Source organism: Erithacus rubecula (genome assembly GCF_903797595.1).
Source record: "Erithacus rubecula genome assembly, chromosome: 16".
Lineage (NCBI taxonomy): Eukaryota > Metazoa > Chordata > Aves > Passeriformes > Muscicapidae > Erithacus > Erithacus rubecula.
This window is the reverse complement of record NC_136668.1, coordinates 10,726,613-10,754,147: the sequence shown is the minus strand read 5'-3', so window position 1 is coordinate 10,754,147 and position 27,535 is coordinate 10,726,613. Positions and strand designations below refer to the sequence as shown.

The window sequence follows — 27,535 nt, the reverse complement described above, 5'->3', positions numbered from 1 at the left end:
CAGATCATTCAAATTCATTCATTGCCATGAGGCATTAGGGAGATCAGAGTACATAAGGAGTTTTATTTAAGTAATAGATAAATAGTGAATGGGGTCAAAATCTGACTTAAATGGTTTGGGGGCAAATCTGGGTTGATTAATTTCTAATTTACGGTTATGAAACTGTAAAATTGGACAAATGTTATGAGGGTCTCCAAGCTCTGAAGGTGGTGAACCTCAAGGTGCCATGAGGCAGCCCTTTGTAAATCCACACCCAGTCATGTGGCCTTTGCAGTGTCAGACTCCTTTTTGGGGCCAGATATGAATGCTGATACTGTTGGATTGTAGCTGGGCAGGTTTGCAGAATGTTTTTGAGATGCTGGATCTGGGTGTTATTTTCATTAAATATTATTTAAATGTTATTTTTATTTTCATGGTGAGGCTGCACCTTCAGTGCTGTGTCCAGTTCTGGACCCTTCAGTTTAGGAAGGACATTGAGACACTTGAGCACATCCAGAGGAGACAACAAGGCTGGAAACACAAGTCCTGTGAGGAATGACTGAGGAAGCTGGGGTTGTCTCAAGAGTGACCTTATCACTCTACAATATTCTAAAATATTCCAGAAAGGTGGCTGTAGTCAGGTGGGGTTGGTCTCCTTCTCCAGGAAGCGCTGACAGAACGAGAGGACACAGCCTTAAGCTGTGCCAAGGGAAAATTAGGTTGGATATTAGGAAAAAGTTTTTACAGAAATAATGATAAAGTACTGGAATTGTCTGCCTGGGGAGGTGGTGGAGTCACCATCCCTGAATATGTTTAAAAAAAGATTGGATATGGCACTCAGAGCCATGGTTTATTTGTTAGGACATGGGTTGGACTCAATGATCTTAAAGGTCTCTTCCAACCTTGTGATTCTGTGATTAAAGGAGTGAAAATACAGGGAGTGAGCAATAATGGGGATTCAACTTGTGTTGCAAGTATTTATTCAGTGCAGCTTGCTCCTCCTTTGGTAGCATGTTCACCTGCAGTTCCTAGTGCAGCCCTTGACAGGAGTGTGCAGTTCACCTGGAGCTCTGTGTGACCTGCCAGTCCTGAGGGTAAGAGCAGTGTCTCCCCCAGGGTACCAGCTCACCAGGTACGGCTGCCGCAGGAAGAGCGACCACAAGATGGTTCATCGCAGCTACTGCGAGCTCATCCCGAAACCCAAACCCATCCGCAGGGTCTGCAACCTCCAGGAGTGCTCCCAGCCCATGTAAGCATCCCTGCCCTGCTCCCTGCAGGGCCACCAGCCAGCACTGTCACCTCAACGAGGGTGGCTTTAGCTCCACCTTCATGGCCATTACTGACACCCAGGGCTCTGAGGATCTCCTGCTCTGTTCTGCTCATGCAAATATTCTTCCTGTGGTTGCTGGTTCCTTTGACTTATGAAATAAGTTGGATTAGGAAAGAAGTGCTGTCCTGATCCAGGCTTTTGTGTTGAGGCCATATTGAGGTGATACAAAATAGACATAAATTCAATTTATACCGGCAGATTTTACACAGTGTGAGTTAACCATGTCAGAACAAATGGACAGAGTGCTATAGAAGACAACCAATGTCATCCAGTCTCTCAAATCCAAATCTTCATAAAGTTCACAGTATATTTTTGGACATTTAAACACAGGAAAATATTTGGCCTGTCAGATTTCTCTGGCTGCCCCTGTACAGCACGAAATACCTGACGTACCTGCATTTCTGCTCTGCGTAGTCAAGTGGTAAATATATTTTAATTCACATTTTACAGGTGATTTTTTTGACTGGCAGCAGGTTATTCCTGCCACATGTAGAACTAATATATTCTTTGTGCTACTACTGCAACAAAAAAGGAGTGTGTTGATCCCAGCTTTTATCTCTGGGGACTGAGTATAGGTTCCAGGAATCACAGCAAATAAATAGAATACACCACACAGTATTTCCTAACTTCCTTTCAAAAAAAAAAAAAACTTGAAAGAGAGAAAAGGCAAGAAACTGTGCCCCATAAACTCTGCATGGGTCACAGTTGAATGTTTATTTATTGGAAAACTGAAGTAATGACCTAATCATATCTCAGGCTCTCTGGAAAGGACTGTATCCTTCTTTCAGCTGCAAATGTAATTGGGCCCAGGTACCACAAAGACTCAATAGGATCCTAAATTGTACTTGGATCCCTGAAGTTTCAGTTAGCTCTGTTTCCATAGAATGTCATCCAAGCATTTTGCTCTTGTGCATAGGAGAGGCAATTATTAAGAGGTTTTACAAACCTCTGGGACACTCACTACACTAATATGCTGCTTCTTCACTTCTGGGAAAAACTCATTTTTGTCTCAGGAGTCACCTCAGGATTCATGGCTGCACAGTTCTTGCCTTTCTTCCCAGCTGTGCAATTTCTGTAGGTTACAAAGAAAATTTGGGAGAAATTGTTACTTTCTGTTTAACTGGAATGTGTAGTGCAGTGCCTTGTATTGTTTTTTTGACCACTTCCAAACCTGGGATTTTATGAGTACTTTAGGACAAATCCTTCAAGCTCAGGGTGTTTCTCCAGACAATGTATATTTTTTGGTTAAGTTTATCCCATGAATACTGTTTACCTGGAACAATATTTCCGTCTTGCAGATCTCTGCACTCTGTAAATATTGATAGACTGCTGTAGGTTTTCACTTAATTATAACCAAATTTTCAGCAGTCTAGGTAAATTTCCTTTGGTGCTGTCTGTCCCTGTTGCTCTTCTCTAAGTTGTTTACAATCTGCAGCTATAATTCATGAGTTGGTTTGGGTGACCACATTACAAACAGTAGATTTAATTTCTCAGTGGCCAAACTGATTTAGAAATTATGAACTCAAACATTCTGGTTTTCAGTGGAGTCTTGCCTTCCCCCAAACCAAACATTTAAGATGATGAGGACCCTGACCTGCCCAAGCTCAGCACTCACAGCTCTGGGTTTGCCAGTGCTTCAGCAGATTGAGTCTGACATGGGTATGGTCCATGGAGTGCCCAATGTGGGCCAGGCAGGAGCTGCATTTCTAGCCCAGGTGTTTTAGCTTCACTCCTATGGGAACCTGCTGATTCATACTGCTTTATGAGACAAGCACAACTCCTGCACCCAGACCTGGGAAGCTCAGCAGTACCTTTGGGTGGCTGCTTTTGACATAAAAGTGACCATATTTTTATGTGCAGTCTTGGAAAGGGCTGCTGAAAATCCAAGCAAATACAGAAAAGTGAGAATAATGCTTACCTTGGAGATAATGAGAAAGAGTAATACTGAAAATCTGAGTCTTATTAGTGATATTTCAGGGGCAGTCAAATAACCCTCACCATAACTGCTTGTGTTTTTTTCATATCTTCTCCTTTTTTCCGTATTAGAACTAGTATTAACATCACGTTAAACCTGTGCTTAAGACCGTCAGACCAACAGTCTGAATTTTACCCTGCTCACTGTCTTTTCACCACCCCAGATGGGTTACAGGAGAATGGGAGCCTTGCAGCAAGTCCTGTGGGAAGGCAGGGTACCAGGTGCGGGCAGTGCGCTGCATCCAGCCCCTGCACGACAACACCAACCGCTCCGTGCACACCAAGTACTGCAGCAGCCAGCGCCCCGAGGGCAGGAGGCCCTGCAACAGGGAGCTGTGCCCTGCACAGTGGAGGCCAGGACCCTGGTCACAGGTCAGTCTCTTTATGGAGTCTCAAATGGCTAATTTCTGGGTGGAACGAGCATGGCGAGCAATGCCACCCCTGTGTTGTGAATAGGTGGCTGTGTGAATAGGTGGCTGTGTGAATAGGTGGCTGGCACGTACAGTTGTTTGTGAGTGCTCAGACCATAGCTCATTCCTAGGGTGTTTCACAATTACTGGTGCACCACAGGAAGCAGTGAGTGGCTCTCCATCTTGCTTCGTTACTGTTGGCTCAAATAATGTGCCACATCAGCTCAAATCGAGGGCAGTTTAAAATTGCACAGCTAATTTCTGATCTGCTGTTTCTGGGGGGTGGCTGGGGTGTAACTGCTGCCTGTCCTTTCAGTGCTCTGTCAGCTGTGGCAATGGCACCCAGGACCGCCCGGTCCTGTGCCGGACCAGGGACAACGCCATCGGGCTGTGCAAGGAGAAAAGGCCAGACACTGTCAGGATTTGCAGACTACCTCCGTGTCCCAGTAAGGGCTTGTCTTCTGTTATTTGTTGAAAAAAAGGATTACTCTATTTGCAATGCCTTCATTGGGTTGATACTTGTGTGCTATGTCTGCCAGGGATGCACTTCTCCACAGTTCCTGTTTTGAGCAGGATTCCAAAAGTGGAACTGCTGTGTGGCCAGTGGGTTTCTTGGGCATTCTTCTGCAGGAAGCAGTGCTTGGCCCAGGACAGCCTGAGAGTGTGGGGCAGAGCTCAGCACAGTGCTGATGGCTGGATGTGGCCAGCAGCCACATCCTGGGAGAGGGGCAGTGCCTGGGTCCAGCCCTGCACCCTTGAGACCTCCTGAGCTGTGGCTAAGCAAGGATGCCTCTCTGCTTTCCTCATCTCCACCAACAGTTCCAGGCTTCTTTTTCAGTGTGTCAAACACAAATTATCTGCAGGGGTTATCTAACTCAGTTTTAAGAAGCTGTAATTAATTTGTTCCTGTTTAATCCAGGGCAATAAGGCCTTTATCCTTGTTAGCTTTTCAGCTGTTTGAAAATTATACTTGTGAGATCATTTCAAATATTCCTATTATTAAGCCATTCATATTTTTCTTTTTTTCCTGATGTATTTCTCAGGGTAGCTTTTGATTTCTAATTAATTAGAAGCAAGCTGTCGATTATAGTGTCCAATACAAAGATTTTAATGAGGCACTGTAACTAAACTAGACTGCATGTCTCTGGGGGTGCCTGACACTGCCATGAGAAGAACTGGCCCTTGGGCTGTCTTCAGTGCTGGCTGTGAAGTGCTGGGCACAAGTTGTAGCAACCTCCCCAAATACCATATTTTGCCCAAAATCACGTGTCTTGGTTGTAATCCTTCCCTGGGCTCCTTCACAACTGGAGCCCACTCTTTCTCTGAACTTGTCCCCTTCTGACAGGGCAACAATTTAATGCTGCCTAACATATGTTGTGTTGCATCTTTTTTTTTTTTTTCTCTCTATTCAAGGAAACGTTTCTGATCCTTCAAAGAAAACCTACATGATACAATGGCTGTCAAGACCCGATCCAGACTACCCCATCCAGAAAATATCTTCAAGTAAAAGACCCATTTATAACTCTGCCTTTGCCCTTAAATGCATGCCACATCGAATGTGGACTTTGCCTTTTGCTCTCTTCTTCTCTCTATGCGGAAAGTTCCCTTGACTTTGCCAAGTTTAAATCTTGGGCTGAATCTGTTTTTTCACACCAGGCACTCGGTGCTGGGTGTCTTTCTTCTCTGGAGCTTGCATAGCACTGGTGGTGGAGGTCTTGAAGTGTTGGATGTGTGAAGTTGGATCTCCACAGTATGTTGCAGTCCTCTGAAAGGGAGCTGGGATCGGTTTGCTTGTTGCTTGGTGGTGGTGAAAAAAGGCTCTTAATGGCTCCTGATGTTCAGTTTGATAGCAAAACTGAGAACTTATTGTGAATGTGATCACATCACAATAATGACACCTTGTAGTGCTAAAGTTCTCCTTTATCTAAAAGCCCGAAATCTCGTAACTCTCTGGTTTCAGTTCGCTGACAGGGTAGTCTGATGAGTGGAAGAATTTTTTCATTCCATTTTCCTTTGTGGTGCTGTTGCTTTCCTCACCCTTGCTGCTCATTTTTTTATTCCTGACCCTCACCTTTACATTGGTGACCCGGGGAGGGCTCACTGGGAAGCAGAAGCTGAGTTTCTGTCAGTACTTTCCATGCTGCTGATGCAGTTGCTCTCGCCAGACTCCCAGTGGTTGTTTGGTGGGTTTTTTTCTTGAGAAAAGCTGCGTTCATTTTTCCCATCGCACAATTTTTGCCAGTTTTGCGCATTTTCAGAATCAAACCCAAAGCAGAGCAGGCATGGTCCATGGTGAAGGTGGTGTGGTGGTGTTTTTCTCAGCGTGGCGGAGGCAATACGATGTTTTCATTGACTATGATGTCTCCAGCTGCTCAGCATGGAGCTGTTTATACTCATTACATCTCTGGTCTTTTTTCACCATGTGCATGTCTGACTTGACTGGTACGGTTGTGTGTGTGTGTGTGCGTGTGTGTGCTCTTAGATGTGTCAACTGGCAAACATAACAGTGTGAACTACTACAGAATTACCTCAATTTTTATTGCTTTTTTTTGCTTAGGAGATGAATTTTAGAAAAATGCCTTAATGTTGAAATGTAAATGGCATTAATTTACCAGATCCAGCTTTAAATATGAACAGTACACTGGTACCTTGAGTTAATCTTCATGTGGAATGTTTTTACTTGAACGATAACTACTGGAAGGCAGTAAATTAAATTGGAGGTTGATTTGCACAGTGCATATCCATATCTTCATCGAGACAGGATTGTGGCCTGACTTTATGAAATTTAACTGGCAGTCGTGCTTCACCTTCCGTGTTTGTTTGGAAGATTTGGAGTTCACAAGTCATAAACTTCTTTGTGACAGTCAGTACCAATAGTAGAAATTGCAGTAAAATTGCAGTCTTGGAGCAAATTACTACCTTATTGCTTTGATCATATTTTTTGGAAAAGTGGCATTTTTGAATCTTTGGGTCGTTTACAGTGTAGCACTTCAAACTTGTCATTATCATGTGATCACATATTTAAATTTTGCTGTTAATATTTCCTGAAACATGTTAACAATTTACATGACAAGGTGAAAAAGCAAAGACACGTATCTGGCACTGAATACTGTTATGTAAAATAATCGGTGTTTAACTGTATAAATATATTCATGACTGTTACCTTTAAATAGACAATGTTTAGTGATGTTTCAAGAGATGGGTGGCTATAGAGAATGGTGCAATAAGGTATCTGGGCATTGTGCACTATGTCTATATGCACTTTGGTTTATCAGGGATATTTTATTAGTGTTTTGTATGTATTTAACATAATATTAAAGATGTGCCAATTCAGTTTGCTTTTCAATATTTTTTTATGAGACTAATGTGTACCAAAGTGACTGTGAAACTGATTTATTTTTTTCTTACTGATGTTTTGAATATATACTTCCAGTCTGTCATGCATACTGCAAGTAAAAATAAATAAAAGTTCAGCAAATCTGGATATTTTTTGTTTGGATAGAGGATCAAAATTTCATTCTGGCATTGGGAAGTTGCAGAGTTTATTTATATAACTTATCCGATGTCACAAATCTTATTACATAATGCAGTTTTATTTCCATGTATTGTTAAGCTTGACATTGCATATTTTTATTAGGAAAAAAGGCATTTTTCTAAAGGTGCTGTTACTGATTCTTACAAAGCCAAGAACAGACCTGCCTTGTTAAAGTCACATTTAAATATTATATCTGTTGGCTTTTATTATGGAAGCCATTTGGAGGAACGTGCATAAGGGTTGAGCATCACAAGGCACAATGTTCAGAGGGGACTCTTATGGGGTATGTAAAAAATATATAAATTGTATAGGCACATGCAGGCCTTTGTATGGAGCTGTGCATGCAGGTATGAACATTTTCAGCTCTTAAAGGCTGGTTTGAAAAGCTCTCCAAAACCAAGGTACTATTCTTAGGTTCCTAAGGAAGGAGTCATTCCTAATCTCCAGAAGTATTTCAGTTTAGAGTTTGAAAAATATGAAAATTACCTGACACATTCTAAAGCAGGAGCTAGAATTTTGCTCTTCTGCAACAAAAGCAACAATCAGGGCATAAATACAATGTTCAGGAGGTGTTTTCACCTGCCTCAGCCAGCACTAGCATTTTAAAGCAGCAGGACCAGCTCTTAGTTTATTTTGGACTGATATGTTTGCCAATGAAACACCCACCGTGCCCTGTTTTGTAAACTGAGGATGAGTGAAGAGGTGGCACCTACGCTTTCCAAATCCCCTTGGTTCCTCTGAACCTGCTCTGCTTCTCTCCTTTGCTGTGAGGGTGCTGACACAAGCAGTGCTCGTAGCAGGAGGGTGAAATGTGAGCTTCAGATGAGGCTCAGAGCACTGTCTCTAAATAAAGGCAAGTAATTGGAGTTACTCACCCTTTACTGTAAGAGTAGGTGGAAATGTAAGAGCAGGGGGAGAGAGACAAGTGATTTCATCTCTGGCTCAGCACTGTGGTCACAGAGAAGATGTTTTGTTGCTGGTGATGCCAGGTGTTGGTCAGCCTGCTTTTCTCCTCAGCCCTCTCTGCTCTCCTACAAACCCTCTGACTCCTCTCTCAGCAGGGGCTGCATGTTGGGATTTTTTCTTCACTGCAGTGCCTGGCTCCATTGCTTCATCCTGGAGCCACAGGAGCTGAAGGATGTCTGTGTAGGACAGAGGACAGGCAGATTTATCTCCAAGGAGCCTGCTAGACCCTCACCACCCAAATTCATGCAGTCCTCTGCCTCCCCTGAGCAGAAATCACAGGGGCTTGGGGAATCTCTGAGTAAACTTCTGCTTATGTTTCTTAGGCAGGAGCACTTTGACCACTTCACATTTAATGCCTCAGCCTAAAATTTGCCACCTGCATTTCAGCAAGATCAGAATCTGCCATTAACACCTTTATTATAGTGCAGATTGTTGTAACAGCTGTTGACAGCTTAAAACTTATCGATTATCATCCTCTCTTTTTTATTACAGTAATTGACACAAAAATCAGGACTTTTAGTGACCCTCCCAGTCATTAATGGACTGGCTTGGCTCCATTGCACTGGAGTTTATTGTTCCAAAAATATCAGCTCCCTTCTTAGAGGGGTAGAAAAGCTTCATGGTAAACCTACCACTTTTCTCTCAAAAAAGAGACATGCTGAGATAACACTGCTATTTTCAGAGTAGGGGTACCTGGCAACGATATCACTCCAATTAGTGGAGATGGATTAATTCTGAGAGTTACATGGTACACATCAAAATAGGACTTGACTTTCCTGAGACAGTGCAGATAAATATATGTTACCCTGACCATGGTTAGTCACTGTTTGATTGCAGAAAGGCATTAAAAGGAGCAAAGAGGGAAAAAAATAGATTTCTTAATATAAAACTGGATGACTTTGTGGGAGTTCAATGTAGTTTCAGCAACAACACAGCACAATCAGTGTGTTTTGAAGTTTAAACCAAGACAGTAACACAATTCATTGTGGCTTCATGGTCTTTAGGGTAGTGCTTCCAGGATGTAAAGGCAAAAATCAGAGTGTGGTGGTCTAGAGCTGGTACAAACAGTTCAGCTCAGCTTTTGCAGCTCTTGAAGTGAGTTGACTTTTAGGTTGAATACAAGCCTGCTTCTGCTTATAGAAGGCTCATTTGCCAGTTTCCCATCCCACTTTAAATATCAAACCCTCTGCCCACTGCCAAAGCTTCAGCTGTGTTTCTTTTTCTGATTAATGTGATGATGCTCTTTATTTATCTGTTCCCTTTTTCTCTTTCAGAAGATCATTGTCAAGGAGACAAGTCAATGTTTTGTCGCATGGAGGTTCTCTCCCGGTACTGCTCCATTCCTGGGTACAATAAGCTGTGTTGCAAGTCCTGCAACACGTACAGCAACGTGACAGAGGATGGCAATGCCACCAGTGCCAATGTAAATAAGAATAATGTCATTGAGGAGGAGCTCCTGACAACCCTCAGCCCTCCTGTGGGAGTACCCACCACCCAGTCTGCCACCAGCCCTCCTCTGCTTTCCAAAACACGTGCACCCCCTTCCAATGCAACTGAGGAGCACCCAGAAATCAATGCAGTGGATGTTCCCTATAAAGTTGATGGGTTGGATAACGAAGTTCCACAGCACAACATCATTACAAGGAGGAGGCCTTATGAAAGGACAAGGAATCAAAGAATCCAGGAGCTGATCGCTGAGAAAATGAAAAGAGAGACTCTTAGGAAAACAAACTAAAATGGAAATATGGCACGAACAACATTTTTCTCTTACAGAGATGTTACCAACATCATAGTATTGGCCATCGTAGAGACTAAAAATGGGAAAAATTGAAGTGGTGCTATGGCAGAGATACCAAATTCTCAAGCCTACTATAAATGGAAATGACAGATTGTTTCATAAGTGCTAATCTGAACACTTTGATGGCTAGGTTAGGTGTACAGGGTATGGCAGAGTATTAGTGCAATATCCCTACAGTGTCCCACTGAATCCAAACAAACCATAGTGCTTAGGTCAGGTTAGCAGGTTTCCCAGTCACAGGCTCCTTAAAGTCTCCTATGCCTGTGTAAAACTGCTTGGGAACAGTAATGGGAGTCACACTTACTATGGAAGAAAGCAGTCCCAAGACATAATAAATCCCTTTAGCTCTGACAAGCAGGGGTCAGCACTCCTGTGATGCTTCTGTGCCTTGCACAAAGCCTGGCACTAGCTCAGCCTGCTTCGGGAAGCTCCTCAGGACATGCCAGGCTGGGTTTGGCTGACCTTGGCAGAGCTGCCTCTGTGGCCACAGCTCAGCATGTGCTCACGGAGCTTCCTGAACCAGGGCTGTGTAAGAAAACACAGAGAAAATTCTGTAGCCATATATTTATGTGTAAATTAAAAACTGACAAACAGTAGTTTGCATACTTCCATAAACAATTTCAGAGGATTCTCCTAAACTTTTGGATACACGCAAGACATTTAGTAGGGTAGATCTGGCCAACTTGGACTGACATCCTAGTTTTCTGTTTACAATTATCCATATTTTTTATAGTCTTTAAGTTCCTGTAATGCAACAGCCTCAGTGATCTTTATTGGTGGTGCTTTTTTTATTGGTCTGATTTTTTTTCTACCCACATTCTAGTTAACTTAAAGATGACTGATTTCTTGTTGTCTTTTCTTTGGTGCTTTGTTAAGACAAACTTCTTTCCCCCCCCCCACAGGATGCAGTTATTTTTGAGGAATTAATTTTGTATTATCTTCCTTTCCTTTATTGGTGCAGAAGTGAACAGCTGTTTGCTGTGCCCTTACATGAACACACACACACACACACACACACACAGAGCACCTGGTCTGCCAGAAGACTTTAAGATGTGTAACCTGACAACCCTTTGAGTACTTTTTTTCCCCTCGGGGTCATCATGGTTTTCATAGGTCGTTTTGAATTCCTGGTTGGAGAACAGATGAACTCAGCTTGGCTCTAACACTGCTGAGACAAGGAGGATGGTTCCTGCTGTGGGTTGCATCTGAGCAGTTTTTTTCCTGGCTTGGATTCTTCCATTTGTTTCTTCTTTGCTGGTAAATCTCCTGCAGAGCCTGGGGCTTCCCTGAAATCCTCTCTTTACTACTAGGTACATCTGGTAGCTCCAAGTTCAGATTTTCCAGTCTGAGAGGAAGATCTCACTCTCCAGCCTGAGCTGGTCTTGGTTTGAAGCAGCACCAGCAATAAGCCTGTGTATAGAGTCATAGAATTATTGGGAATGTGCTGCATTCCCAGCAATGTGTGAGCTCTTCTCTGGCCCAGCTGCTGGCAAAGAGCTTCACAGCTCTGCAGGGTGAAGCACACATCACTCCCTGTCCCCTGCCTCTGCCCTTGACCACCAGGACTGAATGAACTGCAGTGTCCTCTTCCAAAGCAGCCATTCCTGCTGGAAAGCAGGCAAGAGCCTGCAGGAACCTCAAGCTTTACTGCACCTACATGTGGGACTGTTTTGGCCTGAACTGTGGCCAGAAGTTTTTGAAGCATAAGACCTGCTCTAAGAAAATTCTTCATGAAGGTGCTAGCCCAAGGAGAGAAGGAATGTTTTCAGCTGGTGTTGTGGCATCAAGTGCCCCTTCTTACACAGGACCAGGTGATATATTTACACTTGGAGCAGCTCAGATAGCACAGGGATGAGAGATACACTGAAGACCATGAAAACTGGGAAGCCCAACAGGCCTGCTGAGAGTCCAGAGCATTAGGAAACATCTGGGCCAAGCAGATGTGGCTGCAGATGTAGAAGCAGCAGCCAGCACAAAGCAAAAATCTGTTCTGTTTTGGAGAAGCAAAACTCAGGCTCTGTGCAGTTTGACAGCACAGCAGGAAGAGTTCCACCACAGGCTTTGACTCCTGGGACATGGAGTGTTCTCCTGCAGCCCAGGGGTGACTGTCCTTAGTGCCCTGTGCCCTGAGTGCCCTGTGTCCTTAGTGCCCTGTCCCAGCCCTGCTCCATGCCCACCATCACACAACAGGAGCCTCGTGCCAAGGGATTTGTGGTTGCCTCCAGATGGGACAGGTTTCAATAACAATGTAGGGTCAAGTCATGTCTGTGAACAACAGCAGCAGCAGTAATGAGCACTGGAGGGGAAACAACACCACCATTCTATTTATAAGCAAGGAAGACATGTCTAAATCAACATCATTCCAGCTGCTGTGCCATGGGAGACACAAGCTGTAGTCATAGTATTTCTTGCCTTCCACATCTCCTTTAAACAGATGTGGTTAGTATAAAACTCATCTTTTCCCCTTCAAGTTAATATCCTTTCAGCTCTATGGACAATAAAAATAAACCACAACCCCCAGCTTTTTCATAGACTAGAAGCTCATCCAAGCATATGAAATTTAGGAAAAACCCTTAAAAACCCAAAGATAGAAAGGGTTGGAGCTGCATTTATGCAGATGGGGAGGTAAAAGTTTGCTGCTTGGAGGGCACCAATCTTACCCTCTGGGACTTTTCTGAGACCTGTTTCTCCAATCCCCTGAGGTAACTCATCTAATAGATTCTGTTTTGCCTTAGCTTCTGTAATAGTCTTAGTCAACCAGGCAGTGTGAAGAAATACCACAGGAAGCAGTGCCTTCAGCTCAAGAGAGCATTTTTCCAGATAAAGTGGGAAGTTTGCTGCCTCAGGGAGCAGGAGCTGCCTGCTGGAAGGCTGGATGGTGCTGTGTTAGCTCCAGTGTTCATTGGGAACCCCATGCAATGCCTGGTGGCATCTGCATTTTGGAAGGGCTTGTTCTCTTCTCAGTCTCACCTTTTGGGAGATTTAATTTGTTTTTCAACAGTTTAAATTCTACTGGATATTTCTGTAGCTGTTTTCTGGGGGGGAACACTAAACTACTTGAAGCAGCAGCTTCAGTCTCCATTGCTCAGGACTTGGAGAGGCTGATGGACCATCTCTTTAAGGAGCAGGAGCCACCAGCTGCCTTCTGTTCACAATCTTCCTGTATGAGAAGGGGGAATTAAGTCTCTTCAGAGCAGGAAAGATGCTTTCTTTTCCAGCTGCCATGGGTTCTTCAGAGGTTGGGTGTTTTTAGCAGACCCCCAAGGTCACAGACATTACTTCTACTGGAAAACACAACACGGGGCTCTTGGTAAAGCAAACCCAGACAAAAGGTGGGGGGTTTGCTCTCCTGTGCTGACCTCATTTCTATGTCATCAGTGGAAAATTTGGTCACGTTTTTGTTTGGTTGAACTTTAACAACTGTTTCATCTTCTCTACAATGCTGTAATTGGGCAAGAGCATCATCAGTCAATCTTCTGGAACCAGTTTGCTGTTGCCCAGGTGCTGCATTTTCAGACATAACATGCCAAAAGTGATATTTTAATGTAACCCAGAAACTAAAGCAGGTTTATAAACAAATATATTCCTGCAGAGACCATCTCAGACAGCTGAAAGATAAAGTAATGTGCTCCACAAAGCAATGATCTAACCATGCAAGTATGCAGTTTTCTCAATTGTCATTTTTCTGGCTGTCTAAACTTAAAATCCAAATGACAGTTTTTAATGAAAAAAAAAAAAAAATCCCAAACAAATTCTGGTTTCTTTGGCTTCAGTCATCTGCCATTTTTTTTTCCACCATAATTTCTTTTAAAATTTCTGTTATCCATTATGAATGCATCACTTTTAATATTCATATATCCATTCAATATTTAGAGTCTCACAACACCTCCATAGAATGCTTTCAGATATCTTGAGAATTCTAGAAATGGTGCTTAACCAGTACTCAAAGGGGTTTATGTTTTATTTTATTACATAATGCATTTAATGTCTTATTTACTCACCTACAATGCACAGTATTAGCTATGTTCATCTGAATATCTATATGCAACTTCCATTCACTTACATATGCCTTAACAGCAATTGCAATAAATAGCCATTTCTTGTATATTAAAAATGTATATACAAATTAGAATCTTTAATTTTATAATTTATTAAATTCAAATGTCTGTGTTCTTTTGCAAAAAAAAAGTGTTTGGCTTTTCCCTGTGCTTTTTTAATTGAGTTGATCTTATGCAGAGATGCTGGAGGATGAAGAACCAGCATCTTCAGATTCAAAACCAATTCAATTTCTACAACTTAATGAAGTGGGATTGGGATGCACTTGCTGCCAAAGTCCTACATCCTTGTTATAACATCCATTATCCAAGGCTAAATATCACAAAGTCACTGGACCAAAACCTCAGCTGATAACTGCACAGAAATTAATCAAACTCACTTAAACCTGCTTAAACCTGCCCAAATCCACCCTGGTCCATGTATCATCTCTTCAAAAGGCTCAGTTATCTGGGCTTCTGCTCAGGACTGATGAGTGAATTCTGCTTTGCATGTCCTATTGATAAAATAATTGCTCATTTCCATGAAATTCTCTTGCACAAGTTCTCCTGCTGTATCCTGCACACTCATAGCCAGGTTCCCCTTAAAGCAGAATTGAATCTTTCCCTTCTGACTTAAGTTTGTTGCTTGAGGATTTGAAACATCCCTGCTTACTGTGATTATTCAGTGAGCACCATGCAGTGGATTCAAGTCCAGCATTCTTTAATCAGCTAATGAGCCACCTCAGCATTTTCCATCTGGAAAAGTAATTTACATATTTAAATGCCCCAATAGAACAGTGGACAAGCCCAAACCTGGGGTTCGTTTACTGTGATAATTCATGCAGCAAGAGTCATATTTAACTGCCTTTTGCTTTCATAGATTTTTTGATTTTTAGAGTGGCCATGGCAAAGGGCCTCATGTGCACAGACACAAGGGACACTCAAGGTGGGGTCATTCATGTCCAACACCTCTCCCTCCCCCTGGTCTTGCTGTCTCTCAAATGCCAAAAGATGACACTCACAGGAGGCATTCTCTTCCTTTCTTGCCCTACATCAGATTTTTAGCCCTTTTCACCATCATCTGGCTCTGAGAAAAAGTATTTTTTTAAAAGGCAGTTCAAGGAGCTGCAATTCCAGGCCGGGAAAGCAGTTTTCCAGTTATTCTTGCTTACACCAGGCAGAAGGCAGCTCCTCCAGAGTGCTGAGCAAGTTTGACTCCCCTTTCCCACAGCCAGGGGGGCACAGGATAATTTCATTCCTTTCCAGCTCAACACTTGGCTTTGCTCACAGGGGCCAAAAAACGCTGCTGAGCCTTCCTGGGAGATAAATGCCTGGAAATTCCCTTAGGGCTGTGTGTGTGGATATGTGGATGTGTGTGTCTATGTGTCCGTGTCTGTGTGCGTTCACTGTTCACCTTTGCTCTCCCCCTGCCCCTCCCCACCACCTTTCCCAGTCCCTCCTCCTTTAGCAACACAAGCACAAGCGGCACTTCTAAAATCTCATTGCAGGAAGGAGCAGAGCAGGATGGCACAGGTGGGAGAAGCCTTATCCTATAACCTGCTGGGTTTTGTGCTCCATCAGCAGCGTCCCCCCAGAGATGGAGCCGGACGGAGCAGCCCCGCGGCGCTGGGGATGCTCTGGCAGCCTGAAATGCTCCTCAGCCGGGGATGCTCCCGCAGCCGGGGATGCTCCTCAGCCGGGGATGCTCCCGCAGCCGGGGATGCTCCTCAGCCAGGGATGCTCCTCAGCCGGGAATGCTCCTCAGCCGGGAATGCTCCATCAGCAGCCGGGGATGTTGGGGCAGCCGGGGATGCTCCATCAGCAGCCGGGGATGCTCCATCAGCAGCCGGGGATGCTCCTCAGCCGGGGATGCTCCATCAGCAGCCGGGGATGCTCCATCAGCAGCCGGGGATGCTCCATCAGCAGCCGGGGATGTTTGGGCAGCCGGAGATGCTCCATCAGCAGCCGGGGATGTTGGGGCAGCCGGGGATGCTCCATCAGCAGCCGGGGATGCTCCCGCAGCCGGGAATGCTCCATCAGCAGCCGGGGATGCTCCCGCAGCCGGGGATGCTCCTCAGCCGGGAATGCTCCATCAGCAGCCGGGGATGCTCCCGCAGCCGGGGATGCTCCTCAGCCGGGGATGCTCCATCAGCCGGGGATGCTCCATCAGCAGCCGGGGATGCTCCCGCAGCCGGGGATGCTCCATCAGCAGCCGGGGATGCTCCGGCTCGGGCAGTCACCGCTAGATGGTGACACGGCACAAGGAGAGCGAGGATGGAACTGCGATCCCAGCCTGGAAAATCCCCTGCTCTGGTGAGATGCACTCAGGAAGCGCCAGATGGAATAAGACCCGCCCGGCTCAGTCCCCATCAGAGTGAGGATGGGATGGAAGGTGCTGCTGTGCTCTGCTGTGCCCTGAATGCGGCTGGGGGCTGCAGGAGAGAAACACACACAGCACCTGCAGTGCAGAAATAAAACCATGATCAATCCCACCACCCAAACCACTGAAAATAAGAATAGGTTTTCTGGGATTGTTATTTCTTAGGGCATCTAAACACATCCCAGTCCCTCCAGAAGAAAGTTTAGAGGCCAGTAACATTACAGGAGGTTCCACTGGTGATTGTAATTTAATTAAAAATAATATTTTATTAAAGAAACACAACTGCTATGGAAAGATAAACTTGTTTTAAGTGCCCCGGGGACAGGAAGTTTCATGTGACCCCAGGCAGGGGAAGGTTTTCAAGCAATGGCAGTGCTGCCCTCTCTGAGACCTGCAACAATTCACAGTGCTCAGCTCCAGCCTCTTTGTGTGGTGTGTCCAGGAGAGACCAATCCACACCAGTGTCCAGGCACGTTGGGACATGCATAATCTAAAATGATGATGATGAAAATGCATCCATGCAAAGATACTATTTAATCAGAGACAGATCAGTAATAACAAAAATAAAAATGTTTATATTATTTTAAATAAATAGCCTGGGCTGGATTCCCAGGGGAGGTTGCCAGCGAGTTGTCACCACAGTTTGTACTTCTGAGACTTCAAAGTATTTTAAGGAAAGTCTGCACTGGCACAGAACTCCCTCTCTCTGCCGGCTGTGAGCAACCACTGCCAATGAAACCACGACCATGACATGGCCTAGAAACTCCCAGTGAATGCTCTGGAGTCATTTTCCAGCTTTCCAATGAAACCAAGCACCTAAATCCCTCTGAGCCTTTGCAAAGGCTCCCAACAGGACTCTACCCATGTTCCCAGCTGGATGGAGAGCAAACAAGCCTTGTGCCCTGGGACAATGTGCTACAGCCACCCGGCAACTGGTTCCTCACCTGCAAAGGGCAAGAAATAGCCAGGAACTCCCAGAAAATCTGTGTGCATCAGTGACAGTGTTGGCACACGGAGCCACCACCACTTGCTGTGTGAGCTGCAGTCAAGGCAACAACTGTGGGGGCAACAATTCCAGCCCAACTCTGTCTAGTTAATACAAAAATAGCTCATTAATATTTCATGGTAATATCTTCACTGGTACCATAGTGGCTGCTTGCTGTAATGCACAGGAGATTAATGGGTTGGGGGATGCAATTAGAGAACACAAATCATCTGGAATCTGGCACAAATCAGGTCAAAACATTTTCCTTTCCTAAACATTTAATGACAAATGTGGAAACACAGAATCACGGAATGGAAGGGACCTTAGAGATCATTTGGTTCCACCCTTCTGCCATGGGCAGGGACTCCTTCCACTAAAACCAGGTTACTCCAAGCCCTGTCCAACCTGGCCTTGAACATTTACAGGAACCTACAACCTGTGCCTCAACACACTCACAGTAAAGAATTTCTTCATAATCTGAATCTTTCCTCTTAATTTAAAACAGTTCCCCCTTATCCCATTCAATATCTGCCCTGTAAAAAGTCACTCTCCCACATGCAAGAGAGGAGCAGCTTTTCCAGGTTGTTGATGCACCTTCAAGTTGGACCTGCACTGAGGCGTGGAGATGTTCTGTGTTTTGTTAACCCAGTCCCCCAGCCCCGGCAAGAGCCAACAAGCATCAAAAATGCCCAGAGGAGAGTCCCTTGTTACACTTACCCAACTCTGGATTTCCCCAAAATTGGAAGTGTTTAAAAAAACCCCCAAACTAACAAACATAAAACCAAAACAAAAAATAACTGTCAGCATTTATATCTCAGACACTCAACCAAGCCCTGCAGAACTAACAACTGGTGTTTTCCTCTGCAGCTCAGGCACTGCTGCTGTTGCTGTTTTCTTCTGCCATTAGTCCTATTTGGTGGCAGTTTTCATGCACCAGGAATGCTGATTCACTGCACTTTTGGAGAATACAAATACAGGAAACTGGGATGATTTATCTAGAACCATATTCACAAGTGCTTTTTGGAAAAACCTATGGCATTCTTGCAAGAAGCATTCAAACTTGTCCCTTTTTTCTTTTAAAGTAAGATTTTTGAGGGTACAGCTGATGAAAGAAGAACCCAAATGGCCATGGTTGAGGTTAAAAAAAAAAGTTATATTATAATTTTCCCTCCCATCTGGGCATGTTCTATTCACTCCATCAGACCTCTGAGAAGGAGGCAACTCCAGCAGGGAGGAGATACTTACCAGGGACCATCTTGAAGACTTTTTGAAAAGAGAACGTATCCATGCACATCTGCATATATAGAGTTTTTTTCCAGATCAGTGTTCTTCACAAAATGTTTTTCCCAAGGTCCATACTGCAGCTGCTTAGCATGGCTGGTGTCTGAGGGTTTTTTTCCTTTTGATGGTAATCATGCTTCCTGCAAATAAGAAGGAAAAATTGAAGCTCTGAGTTTCTACAGCATGATCCCAGCTGTTAGTGAATTTAATGAATGAAGGTTGTGGGTCATTTTTAGCTAAATTCAGCTGTTTGGCACCAGAAGTCCAGAAAAACAGCTTAAGCTTACATACCTGTTATACTGAAATGCTAAGCAATAGCTATTCCTAGAAAATAATAACCTGCTTGGAACCGTATCCTGAAGGGATGCACAAGTCTGTTGAGCTGCTTACTTCTTTTTACTGGAGATAAAGAAAAAACCTGAATCATTAATGTGGGTTTGGGTGACTAAATCAGCTGTTACAGCCAATTCCAGCCTGGATGCTGTAACACAGAATATTTGCATTAAAACTAAAGCAGAAATTTTAAAACCAGGATTTCTACTCATCCCTCCAGCAGGTCAGGACAGGCATTGTGGGGAGCAGCAAGGCTCAGAAATGCAGTTGTACTCCCTGGCCTGGGCACACAGGGATGTTGTGTGGGATGGCTGTTCCCAGGAAAGAGGAGCAGCCTTTGGGGCTGCCTCTGAGGACAGTGTTGGGAAATAAGTACAGAAGGAAGATTCTGCTGCAACATAACAATTCATCTCCCAACACAACATGATGCTGCAAGAGAGGCTATGAGAGGGACAGCAAGATTACTCCAGAATTGCAATCAGTTTACAGCATGTTTTATAATCCAGGAAAAAAAAAGGCAAATTGCTGCTGCCCAGGGAACCACAAGGTCAGATGCTGCCAGTCCTCCTGGCAAAGCAATTTTCTGTAATGCACTTGTGTGGTCTCGGAGAAACATGAACAGGGATGATGCTGGGAGCAGTGGGAGAGAGGGCTTGGAGGAGCAGAGCCCTGGGAGCTGCTGTGACAGGGCCAGCTGCTGCTGTGCCTCCACAGCAAAATGGGTATACAGCTCAGTCCAGGAATGTACAGCTCAATCCAAGGATATGTGGCTTGGCCAGGGATGTAGAGTTCAGCCCAGGGATGCACAGCACAGCCAAGGGATGTACAGCCCAGCCTAGGGGGATGTACAGCTCAATGCAGAGATGTACAGCTCGGTTTAGGGATGTGTGGCTCAATCCAGGGATGTACAGCTCTGCCCAGGGAGGCACAGCACAGCCTAGGGATGTACAGCTCTGCCCAGGGATGTGCAGCTATATCCGAGGATGTACAGCCCAGCCCAGGGATGTACAGCCCAGCCCAGGGATGTACAGCTCAGCCCAGGGATGTAAAGCCCTGCTCAGGGATGTACAGCCTGGCTCAGGGATGTACAGCCCAGCCCAGGGATGTACAGCTCTGCTCAGGGATGTACAGCTCAGCCCAGGGATGTACAGCACAGCCCAGGGATGTACAGCTCTGCCCAGGGATGTACAGCTCAGCCCAGAGATGTACAGCTCTGCCCAGAGATGTACAGCTCTGCCCAGGGATGTACAGCACAGCCCAGAGATGTACAGCACAGCCTAGGGATGTACAGCCCAGCCCAGGGATGTACAGCACAGCCTAGGGATGTACAGCTCGGCTCAGGGATGTACAGCTGTGCCCAGGGATGTACAGCTCGGCTCAGGGATGTACAGCCCAGCCCAGGGATGTACAGCTCGGCTCAGGGATGTACAGCTGTGCCCAGGGATGTACAGCTGTGCCCAGAGATGTACAGCACAGCCTAGGGATGTACAGCTCGGCTCAGGGATGTACAGTCCAGCCCAGGGATGTACAGCTCAGCCCAGGGATGTACAGCACAGCCTAGGGATGTACGGCTCGGCTCAGGGTTATGTGGCTCAATCCAGTGATGTAGAAGCTCTGCCCAGCAATGCTCAGAGCAGAATGGCAGCAGGGACAGAGGAGAGCAGAGAGCAGCACTAATGAAGCTGCAAACACACAGCTTGGCCAAACCAGCACAAATTTGTTCACAAAATAAGGCACAGAAGGAAGACAAACAGCCCCAAACCCTAGCGCTTCCCCTTTCAGCCATAAAGCATGAAGGCAGCACGGCTCCTGTTTTGGCAGCCCGTCCCCTCCGCCCGTCCCGCAGCCCCCGGTCCCCGCTCAGGATCGTCCCGGCGCTGCCCCGGCGCCCGGCGGCTGCGGCTCGGCAGGGCAGGCGGCCAGCCGGGTATATTTAGCAACAGCAACAAAACAGGCAGCGGGATCAGCTGACTGAGGCAGGGAGCTGGCGCATGGGTTAGTGTTAGACAGCACATCCATCTCCCGAGCTGGGAGCGGGCAGGAGGAGCGGGCACGCCGGCAGCCGGGGACACCGCAGCCGCACCCCAGGTAAGGGCAGGGGGGCTGGCCAGGGCGGGGGTCTCTGGAGCAGCCGGGCTGCTGCAGGGGTGATGCTCAGGGCGTGGCGGAGGGAGCTGCGGGGCCGCGGGTGCCGCTCCCGGGCCGCAGGTGATGGGGAGGTGACCCCGGCCGGGCAGGAGAAGGGGATCGCGGCCGGGAGGGACCTGCTCCATCCCATCATCCCAAGAGTTTCACTGCAAATAGGTGATTTAATTTCCTTCCAGAGGAAGGGCGTGTTGGCAGGATTTAGGTACTGATTAGCGCTATCGTGATTTTACACCCCACGCCCTTGCCCCTCACCAGCACCAGCAGCTCTCGCTGCCGGGCCCGGGCTCGGACACTGCCGAGCCCAGGCAAGGGCTGGGAGGGAGGAGGAAACACGGCTTGGAGGCAAGAAAGAAACAGAGCAGGCAGGAAAAAGGATAATCAAAAGGCCCTAAGGTTTAAATAAGCATCTCCTACTCTCAGGTCAGCAAATCCCAGCTGGGCTGGCTTTACCAGCAGCTCCTGAGAAAAGCCAGCCAGGGCCTGCAGCAGCCTGAGGAGGGATGGGCACCCAGAGAGCTCTGCCCTGTGCTCCCTGTGTGATCTGCAGCTTTGCAGGGAGGTTCAACAAAGCCAGATTTATTTCCAGCAATGGCAAGCAAGGCATTAAAATAGCTAGTAATGCACTTCTGCATTTAATCACACAACAAAGCTATATTGTGTCTGCAGATTAGTCACATACAAATTTCATTGGGGGAAGCAGTGAAAAAAAAAAAAAAAATTCAGGCTATGTAGTCATTTCTGCCAGAAGGGGAGATAAGCAAAACACAGAAGGGAGTATATGGAGGGAAAAGAAATAAATCAGTACAGTTAGAAAACACTGCAGCACAAAACATACTGAAGTATTTGTAATTCAATATGTATAACTGAACAGTTTAGTGGAAATCCATCCTAGGAGTTGAGGATGACTACTGGAACATAAGGAACATGAACTAAATCCCTTTGACTCTATGTAAGCACTCAGGGGAGGACCTGCCTCTCCATAACTACATTTGTGAACTATGGACAAAAGTGATTCGGTACATTCTCACCTGCAGCTTGTAGAAGAGACCACTGTAGTGTTGCTTTACTTAGGTGGTGCTTCCCACAGGGGCAGGACAGCTCCCTTCCTGCTGGGTTCAGCTCCTGCCTGCTTGGACTCAGGGTAAAGTAAAAACCCTGTCACAATGAAAAGACATGGAGCATTAAATAGGGAGAGTAGTTTGTGCCTTGCTTTTCCAAGAAGGGCAGTGAGACAAGCTCATGCCCCTGCCCAAACCTCTCCAGCTGTGCTCCTTGCATTGCTTCAGGAGGGAGCACTATTGCTGATCTCCTTAATGAACCTTCTATTTACTGCCACATTTAATGACTTGGCTTCTTTGGTACATTTATGAAACTCTTTATGAAGCCATGGATATAAAATTACTTGCCAGCAAACTTTTAAAATGCAGTTTTTGTTGACAGCTGTGTTTACCACAAGAAAACCTCAGGTGGCTCAGGTAGAAACAAGCCCAGGGTTTCTTTACCACAGCAGGATTTCACACTATGGTCATGTCTGCTCTGCTCTTTGCAGCCATGGCACCCCGGATCAGACTGAGCCTTTCAAAGCCTCTCCCAACCATACGGGAAACCCACGAGGAGGCACTGGAGGATCCCAGCAGCACCCCAAAGCAAGGGAGTGCTGCAGGCAGCCCAGACTCACACTCCAGTGATGACTACATCCAATCCATCTGCCACCTCGCCAGACCCACCTTCCCTGCCCTTCTGGAGAGCAGACGTAAGGGTAAGGACAGGAAGACCCTGAAGAGCCTTGAAGGGGTGTCAGGTTCTCCACTGCTTGTGGGGACACAGCAGGAAAGGTCAAAATGTGAATTGGCCAATTTCATCTCAAATGTGGTGCCACTGGGAAAAGTCCCACCTGGGGAAACAGACTTTTGGTCCAGAGAGGACCCCCTGGAACAAATTTACACCAATGCAGGAAATCTTTGCTCCTCTAAGGCTTCTTCCTATGGTGAAAGTGCCAGCAATGGTTACTCACAGTGCAACTCTTCTGTCCCAAATGGTGACCTCCATCCCACAAACCTGGAAGAAAAAACCACAGGGAAAACCAGTTTTCCAAGAGTGTTCAGTTTTCCAAGGCTCCCCTCCCCAAGACCAGTTCAGAAAGAAGCAGTATGCTCAGAGCTGAGGTATCTCAGAAGGGATGAGGGAACAGTTTTAGGGAATATCCACAGTCAGAAAGAAAATGGCCCCGTGTTCATTAACACTGAAGAGCCATTGGCACCCTCAGCCAGAGGGAAGGTGGCAGGAAACCCAGACCTGCCCTGCTCTGGCAGGCAGAATTTATTCAATACAGGAGGCATAGATGAAAAAGAAGGAAGAGAAACTTCTCACTGTGACAAAAATGTCATGGGTGGTGTTCTCACTAAGCAGAGATACTTCGAGTCTTTCCAGGTACCTAAAAAAACCACTATCCATAATTGGATTTCAGAGCACAGATGCATCTGGAAAGAAGCAAAGATAAAAGCTTGTTTGCTCCCAGCCATTGCTGAAGTGTGAAGTAGTTGCTCAGAATAATTTTATTCACAAGATGTAACCACCCTGTGCTCTAGTGGCTCTCCCTGGAGTCCTCTCACAGAAAACATGGCTTGAACATGCATGCGAGTCAGGCAGACTCTTGTGATCCATCATATCCCTCATCTGTGGGCAAAGGGACAACTCAGAGTCTCATCTGCTAAGGAAACAGCAATCAGTTTTCATTTTGGAAAGGCAACAGTTCATAAAGCATCTCCTCCCACCTACTGCCTAGAATTACCCTGAGCATGAAGAAAAGCTGGAGAGAGCTGAAGGGAACACAAATCCCATCTGTGCTGGAGGAGAAGTGGGAACATTGAAATACCAGTGTTTTCCAGCCAATGCCAAGCAGCCAGATGTTGCTGACACTTGGGTACATTATTCATGAAGGAACTCTTTGCCCAAGGCTCAGACAGTATGAAATGCACTCTCTCTGACACACATTTACTGGGAGACCCATCATAGACCCCTGCCTCAGCACCAGGATCCCACTGGAGAGGTCATCCATTACAGGAGTAGCATAAAGAAATATTTATTTTAAATAATAGAAAGTCTGTTATGAGGATTTGCTGGAGGGCAACGTGGAGAATATTACAACTCCTTGGGTGGGGATTTTCCTGGTGCTTACCCTGGCACAACTCTGTTCCCTTTACTCCTGGACTTGTCCCTGGCAGAAGGAGAACTGGGAGCCCTGGTGGGTATTGCTGTGCCAGTGCTGTGGCTGTTGTGGAGCCAGCTGTAAAGAAACAGGCATCATGTTGGACTCTGCACTGTCACAGCCAGGCTGGACACCATGGGCACCCAGGGGATGTGCTGCTCAGGTGTGGGAGCCCCACGAGCCCACACAGAGCTCTGCAGGCTCAGAAGAGCAGCCTTGGCTGAGGGGCAGCCTGGAGATGCTGGGCTGATGTTCACAGAACCTGAATGTAAAATAATAACCTGTGTTTCCCTTCGTACCTGTGCTTCTGTATTCTCACCAACCTGACCATGCTGACGGTGTTGACTGAGCTTTGCTTCGTGCTGTGAGACTGAAACATGGAAAAAACAAATGTGCATGTTCCAACCATCCAGCACACAGCATATACAAACAGTTAATGCTGATGGTTTTGCTACATGGGGTGCCTGTAGGATGAGAAGCATTCCCACAAGGCTGGGAGGTCCTGGCAGGGCGTGGTGGGCACATGCCCAGACCATCCCTCATTGCCACACAGAGACTTCATTAGGGCAGCTGCCCTTGACACTTTATCCTGCAGCCAGGGAAACCTCACCTACCTGTGTCTGATGCCTGTCCTGCCTGTCTCTGTAGCCAGCCAGGAGATGTAGCTGAGAAAACTGCAAAGCAATACCAGCCTAATTATTACTACTACCAGGAATAAATGTTTTGGCACAGTGGAGAGCAGAGGGACCAGGATGTTTGCTCAACAGCAGCTAAGATGAGAAACAGCACTGGAAAGCTGCAATTATAAAAACGCTCACAAGTGATTTCCAAACCACCCTCAAGCAGATTAAATGAAAAAGCAACTTCTACTCAGTACCAACATGAGTGTAAATATGCTCAAGATCAAAAGGTGAGAGTGTTTGAGCTTCTCATCCTCACATCTCTTACCTCAAATATTTTTTTCTCTTGTTAAAACTCATTAGTGCTATGGAGTTGAGCTGCTTCTCAGTTCTGTTTTTGAACTAACCACACAGAAAGAACAAAAGTGAAGGTGGCTCCAGCATTCATTAAAGCTGATGGAGAAAGTTGAACCCAGGAGGTCCCAGCCTGCTCTGCCTCCACCACACCTGTCCCTCCCTTCTCAGGTAAATGCAGGGTTTAAGTGATGCTTGTCCTCATTGCTCTGCTGTCATTTAAATTTCTCTCCATGTGAATATTTATGACTCTAATGCCTAACAAGTCTTGTGCCAACTGCATGTATCACTGATTTTGACAGAGGAAACAAATAAAATCCTTCCATCCAGTTGTTGTTTCCATTCTGCATTCCACAGGGGTTTATTTTTAGTGGTGGGCTGATCCACAGCACATGGGCTCTGACTTGCCATGCAAACACCTTCTCACTCCACTGGGTCACCAAAGGCCTTCTCACCTCACCCCTTCAGCAGCTGCTGCCCAGGACTGTGATTCCTTCTCAGCTGCCCCTGAGAATCCTGTGAGTCCCTGCACTTACAGGATTCTGAGCTGTAATCCTGCAAGTCTCTACACCCCTGAACCCATCACCTTTTCAGAGCAGAGAGGCACAGCAGCAGATGAGAGCTCAACCCAGGACACACTGGGAAAAGCCTCCAGCTCCTCTGATGCAGGACTGGGAGTGGCTGTGGGGGCTGGACTCAGAGCTGGGGACATTTAAAAACACAGTGTTAGCTCCAGGTTTGCTCAGCAGTGGCTGTTATGTGCCCATGGAGCACCAGGAGTCTGAAATTAGGTCCAGCCAGGTTTGGAGAAACTAAGTTTGGAATGAACTGGTTCTTTCTGGAGAATAATTTTTCTTTAGTCAAAACTCAGATTCTACTCAAGCAACTGGGTTTTGCAAGAGGAGCCAAAGATGCTGGGATGCAGCAAAGATGGGGACAAAGAGACATGGGCAAATCAGTCATAGAAGTGGCAAGGCAGGAAAGGGAGGAGGGAAATGTGGGGCTGGGGGTGCCAGTGGGTGAGCAGGGCAGCTCCCAGCAGGAAAGGGAGGCTGGGTGGCAGGGCCAGGAGCCCCAGGCTGAGGAATTCCAGCTGTGCAGTAGACTCTGTGACAGGTAAGAAAAGAAAAGCTGGTTTAACACAGGACAGAGGCAGCATATAGGAAGAGTTGTTTCTATTCAGGTTCACTTAACTCCTGCTTTGAAAAGTTCTCACGTTCTTCACCATCAGCTCTGTTGGAAATGGCTATGTTGGTCCTTGTGAAATCACTGCACAATTAAATATGCACCAGTTCCCTGGAAAAGGCAGTTCTGCAGCTGTACAACATCACCCACCTGCTGTAGATGTACTTAGGGCTGGTTCAAGGAGGGGATGGGGCTTGGGGCAGCCTTGTCACTCCCCTGTCACAGCCTCTGTGCCCCCCAGCTGCTGAGGGAGCCTGCAGTCCTACCAGAGTAAAAGAAATTGGATGCTGTGGGTGGGATGATGTGGCCTGTAGTTACACAGCACTTTTCTCCCTGTTCACCCCATGGGTGCTCACCTGGACCATCAGAAATGCTCCCTCTCTTTCCCTGTCTGCAGAAGAGCCCCTGAGGAATAACTGGTCAGGATAAGCCTGCAGAAGTTGCTGCCTGTTCAGAAATGCTTCCAGACAAGAAAAAAAACCTTATCTAGGAATTTAGGTCACAGAGAGAGATAAAAGCCATGCTGCTTCCATGGCCAATCTCATGGCAGGCTCCGCATTTGAAGTCACTGGCAGAAAAATCTCATTTATTGAGATCATCAGAACCACCGAAGGGATTTGGATTAATTTGAATGGGGAATTGGTATCCAAATCCCACTGGCAGCTTTCAGTCTCAGACAAGCAAACTGTGAGTTAACACGGCAATTTTGTTTGCATGATCATGCAGCCTCTTCCTGCTGCAAACAGTAAATGCATTTGGACACAGAAAATCACGACCAGAATTTACAAACCAGAGATGGCGAGGCAGAAAGAAAACTGTCCCACTCTTTGCTCAGATTCTTGTCTTCTAAATGACAAAGATACCCATCAGCTGAAAGCAAAGATGGGGAAGCAGCAGCCAGAGAGCCTCCCCCAGCCAGGAGGGGCCTTTCTGTGCCCACAGCCAGCCAGCAAGAGAGATGCTGATAAACTGAAATATCAGTGAAACTGAACCCAGTGCAGCCTGATTACAGACA

At 46.1% G+C, this 27,535-nt stretch overlaps 2 protein-coding genes across 3 annotated transcripts in view; both read left to right on the top strand.

Annotated features, from left to right (window-relative positions):
• ADAMTS2 (ADAM metallopeptidase with thrombospondin type 1 motif 2) overlaps positions 1-12,796 on the top strand; it is a gene marked incomplete at its 5' end in the record, with an annotated part of 171,886 nt that extends 159,090 nt beyond the window's left edge. The window contains 5 exon segments of the mRNA XM_079320047.1: positions 1,096-1,228; positions 3,448-3,655; positions 4,010-4,139; positions 5,107-5,196; positions 9,469-12,796. Coding sequence (XP_079176173.1) covers positions 1,096-1,228; positions 3,448-3,655; positions 4,010-4,139; positions 5,107-5,196; positions 9,469-9,929 — 1,022 coding nt within the window. The 3' untranslated portion in view covers positions 9,930-12,796.
• Positions 12,797-20,979: 8,183 nt separating this feature from the next.
• On the top strand, positions 20,980-25,663 carry LOC306808675 (uncharacterized protein). Of its 2 annotated transcripts, none has more exons than XM_079319462.1 (2): positions 20,980-21,309; positions 22,703-25,663. In XM_079319462.1, the coding sequence occupies exons 1-2, from the start codon at positions 21,156-21,158 to the stop codon at positions 23,686-23,688; spliced, it is 1,140 nt and encodes a 379-aa protein (XP_079175588.1). In that variant the 5' UTR covers positions 20,980-21,155; the 3' UTR covers positions 23,689-25,663. The 2 variants fall into 2 exon arrangements, with proteins under 2 accessions (XP_079175588.1, XP_079175589.1); XM_079319463.1 differs by having other exon boundaries at positions 20,980-21,093; positions 22,703-25,657.
• The last annotated feature ends 1,872 nt before the right edge of the window (positions 25,664-27,535 follow it).

Coding starts and splice junctions, on each gene's coding strand:
- LOC306808675 (XM_079319462.1), top strand. CDS start 21,156: ATGCTCAGGGCGTGGCGGAGGGAGCTGCGGGGCCGCGGGTGCCGCTCC. Junction 21,310..22,702: donor AAGAGTTTCACTGCAAATAG/GTGATTTAATTT, acceptor TGCTCTTTGCAG/CCATGGCACCCCGGATCAGA.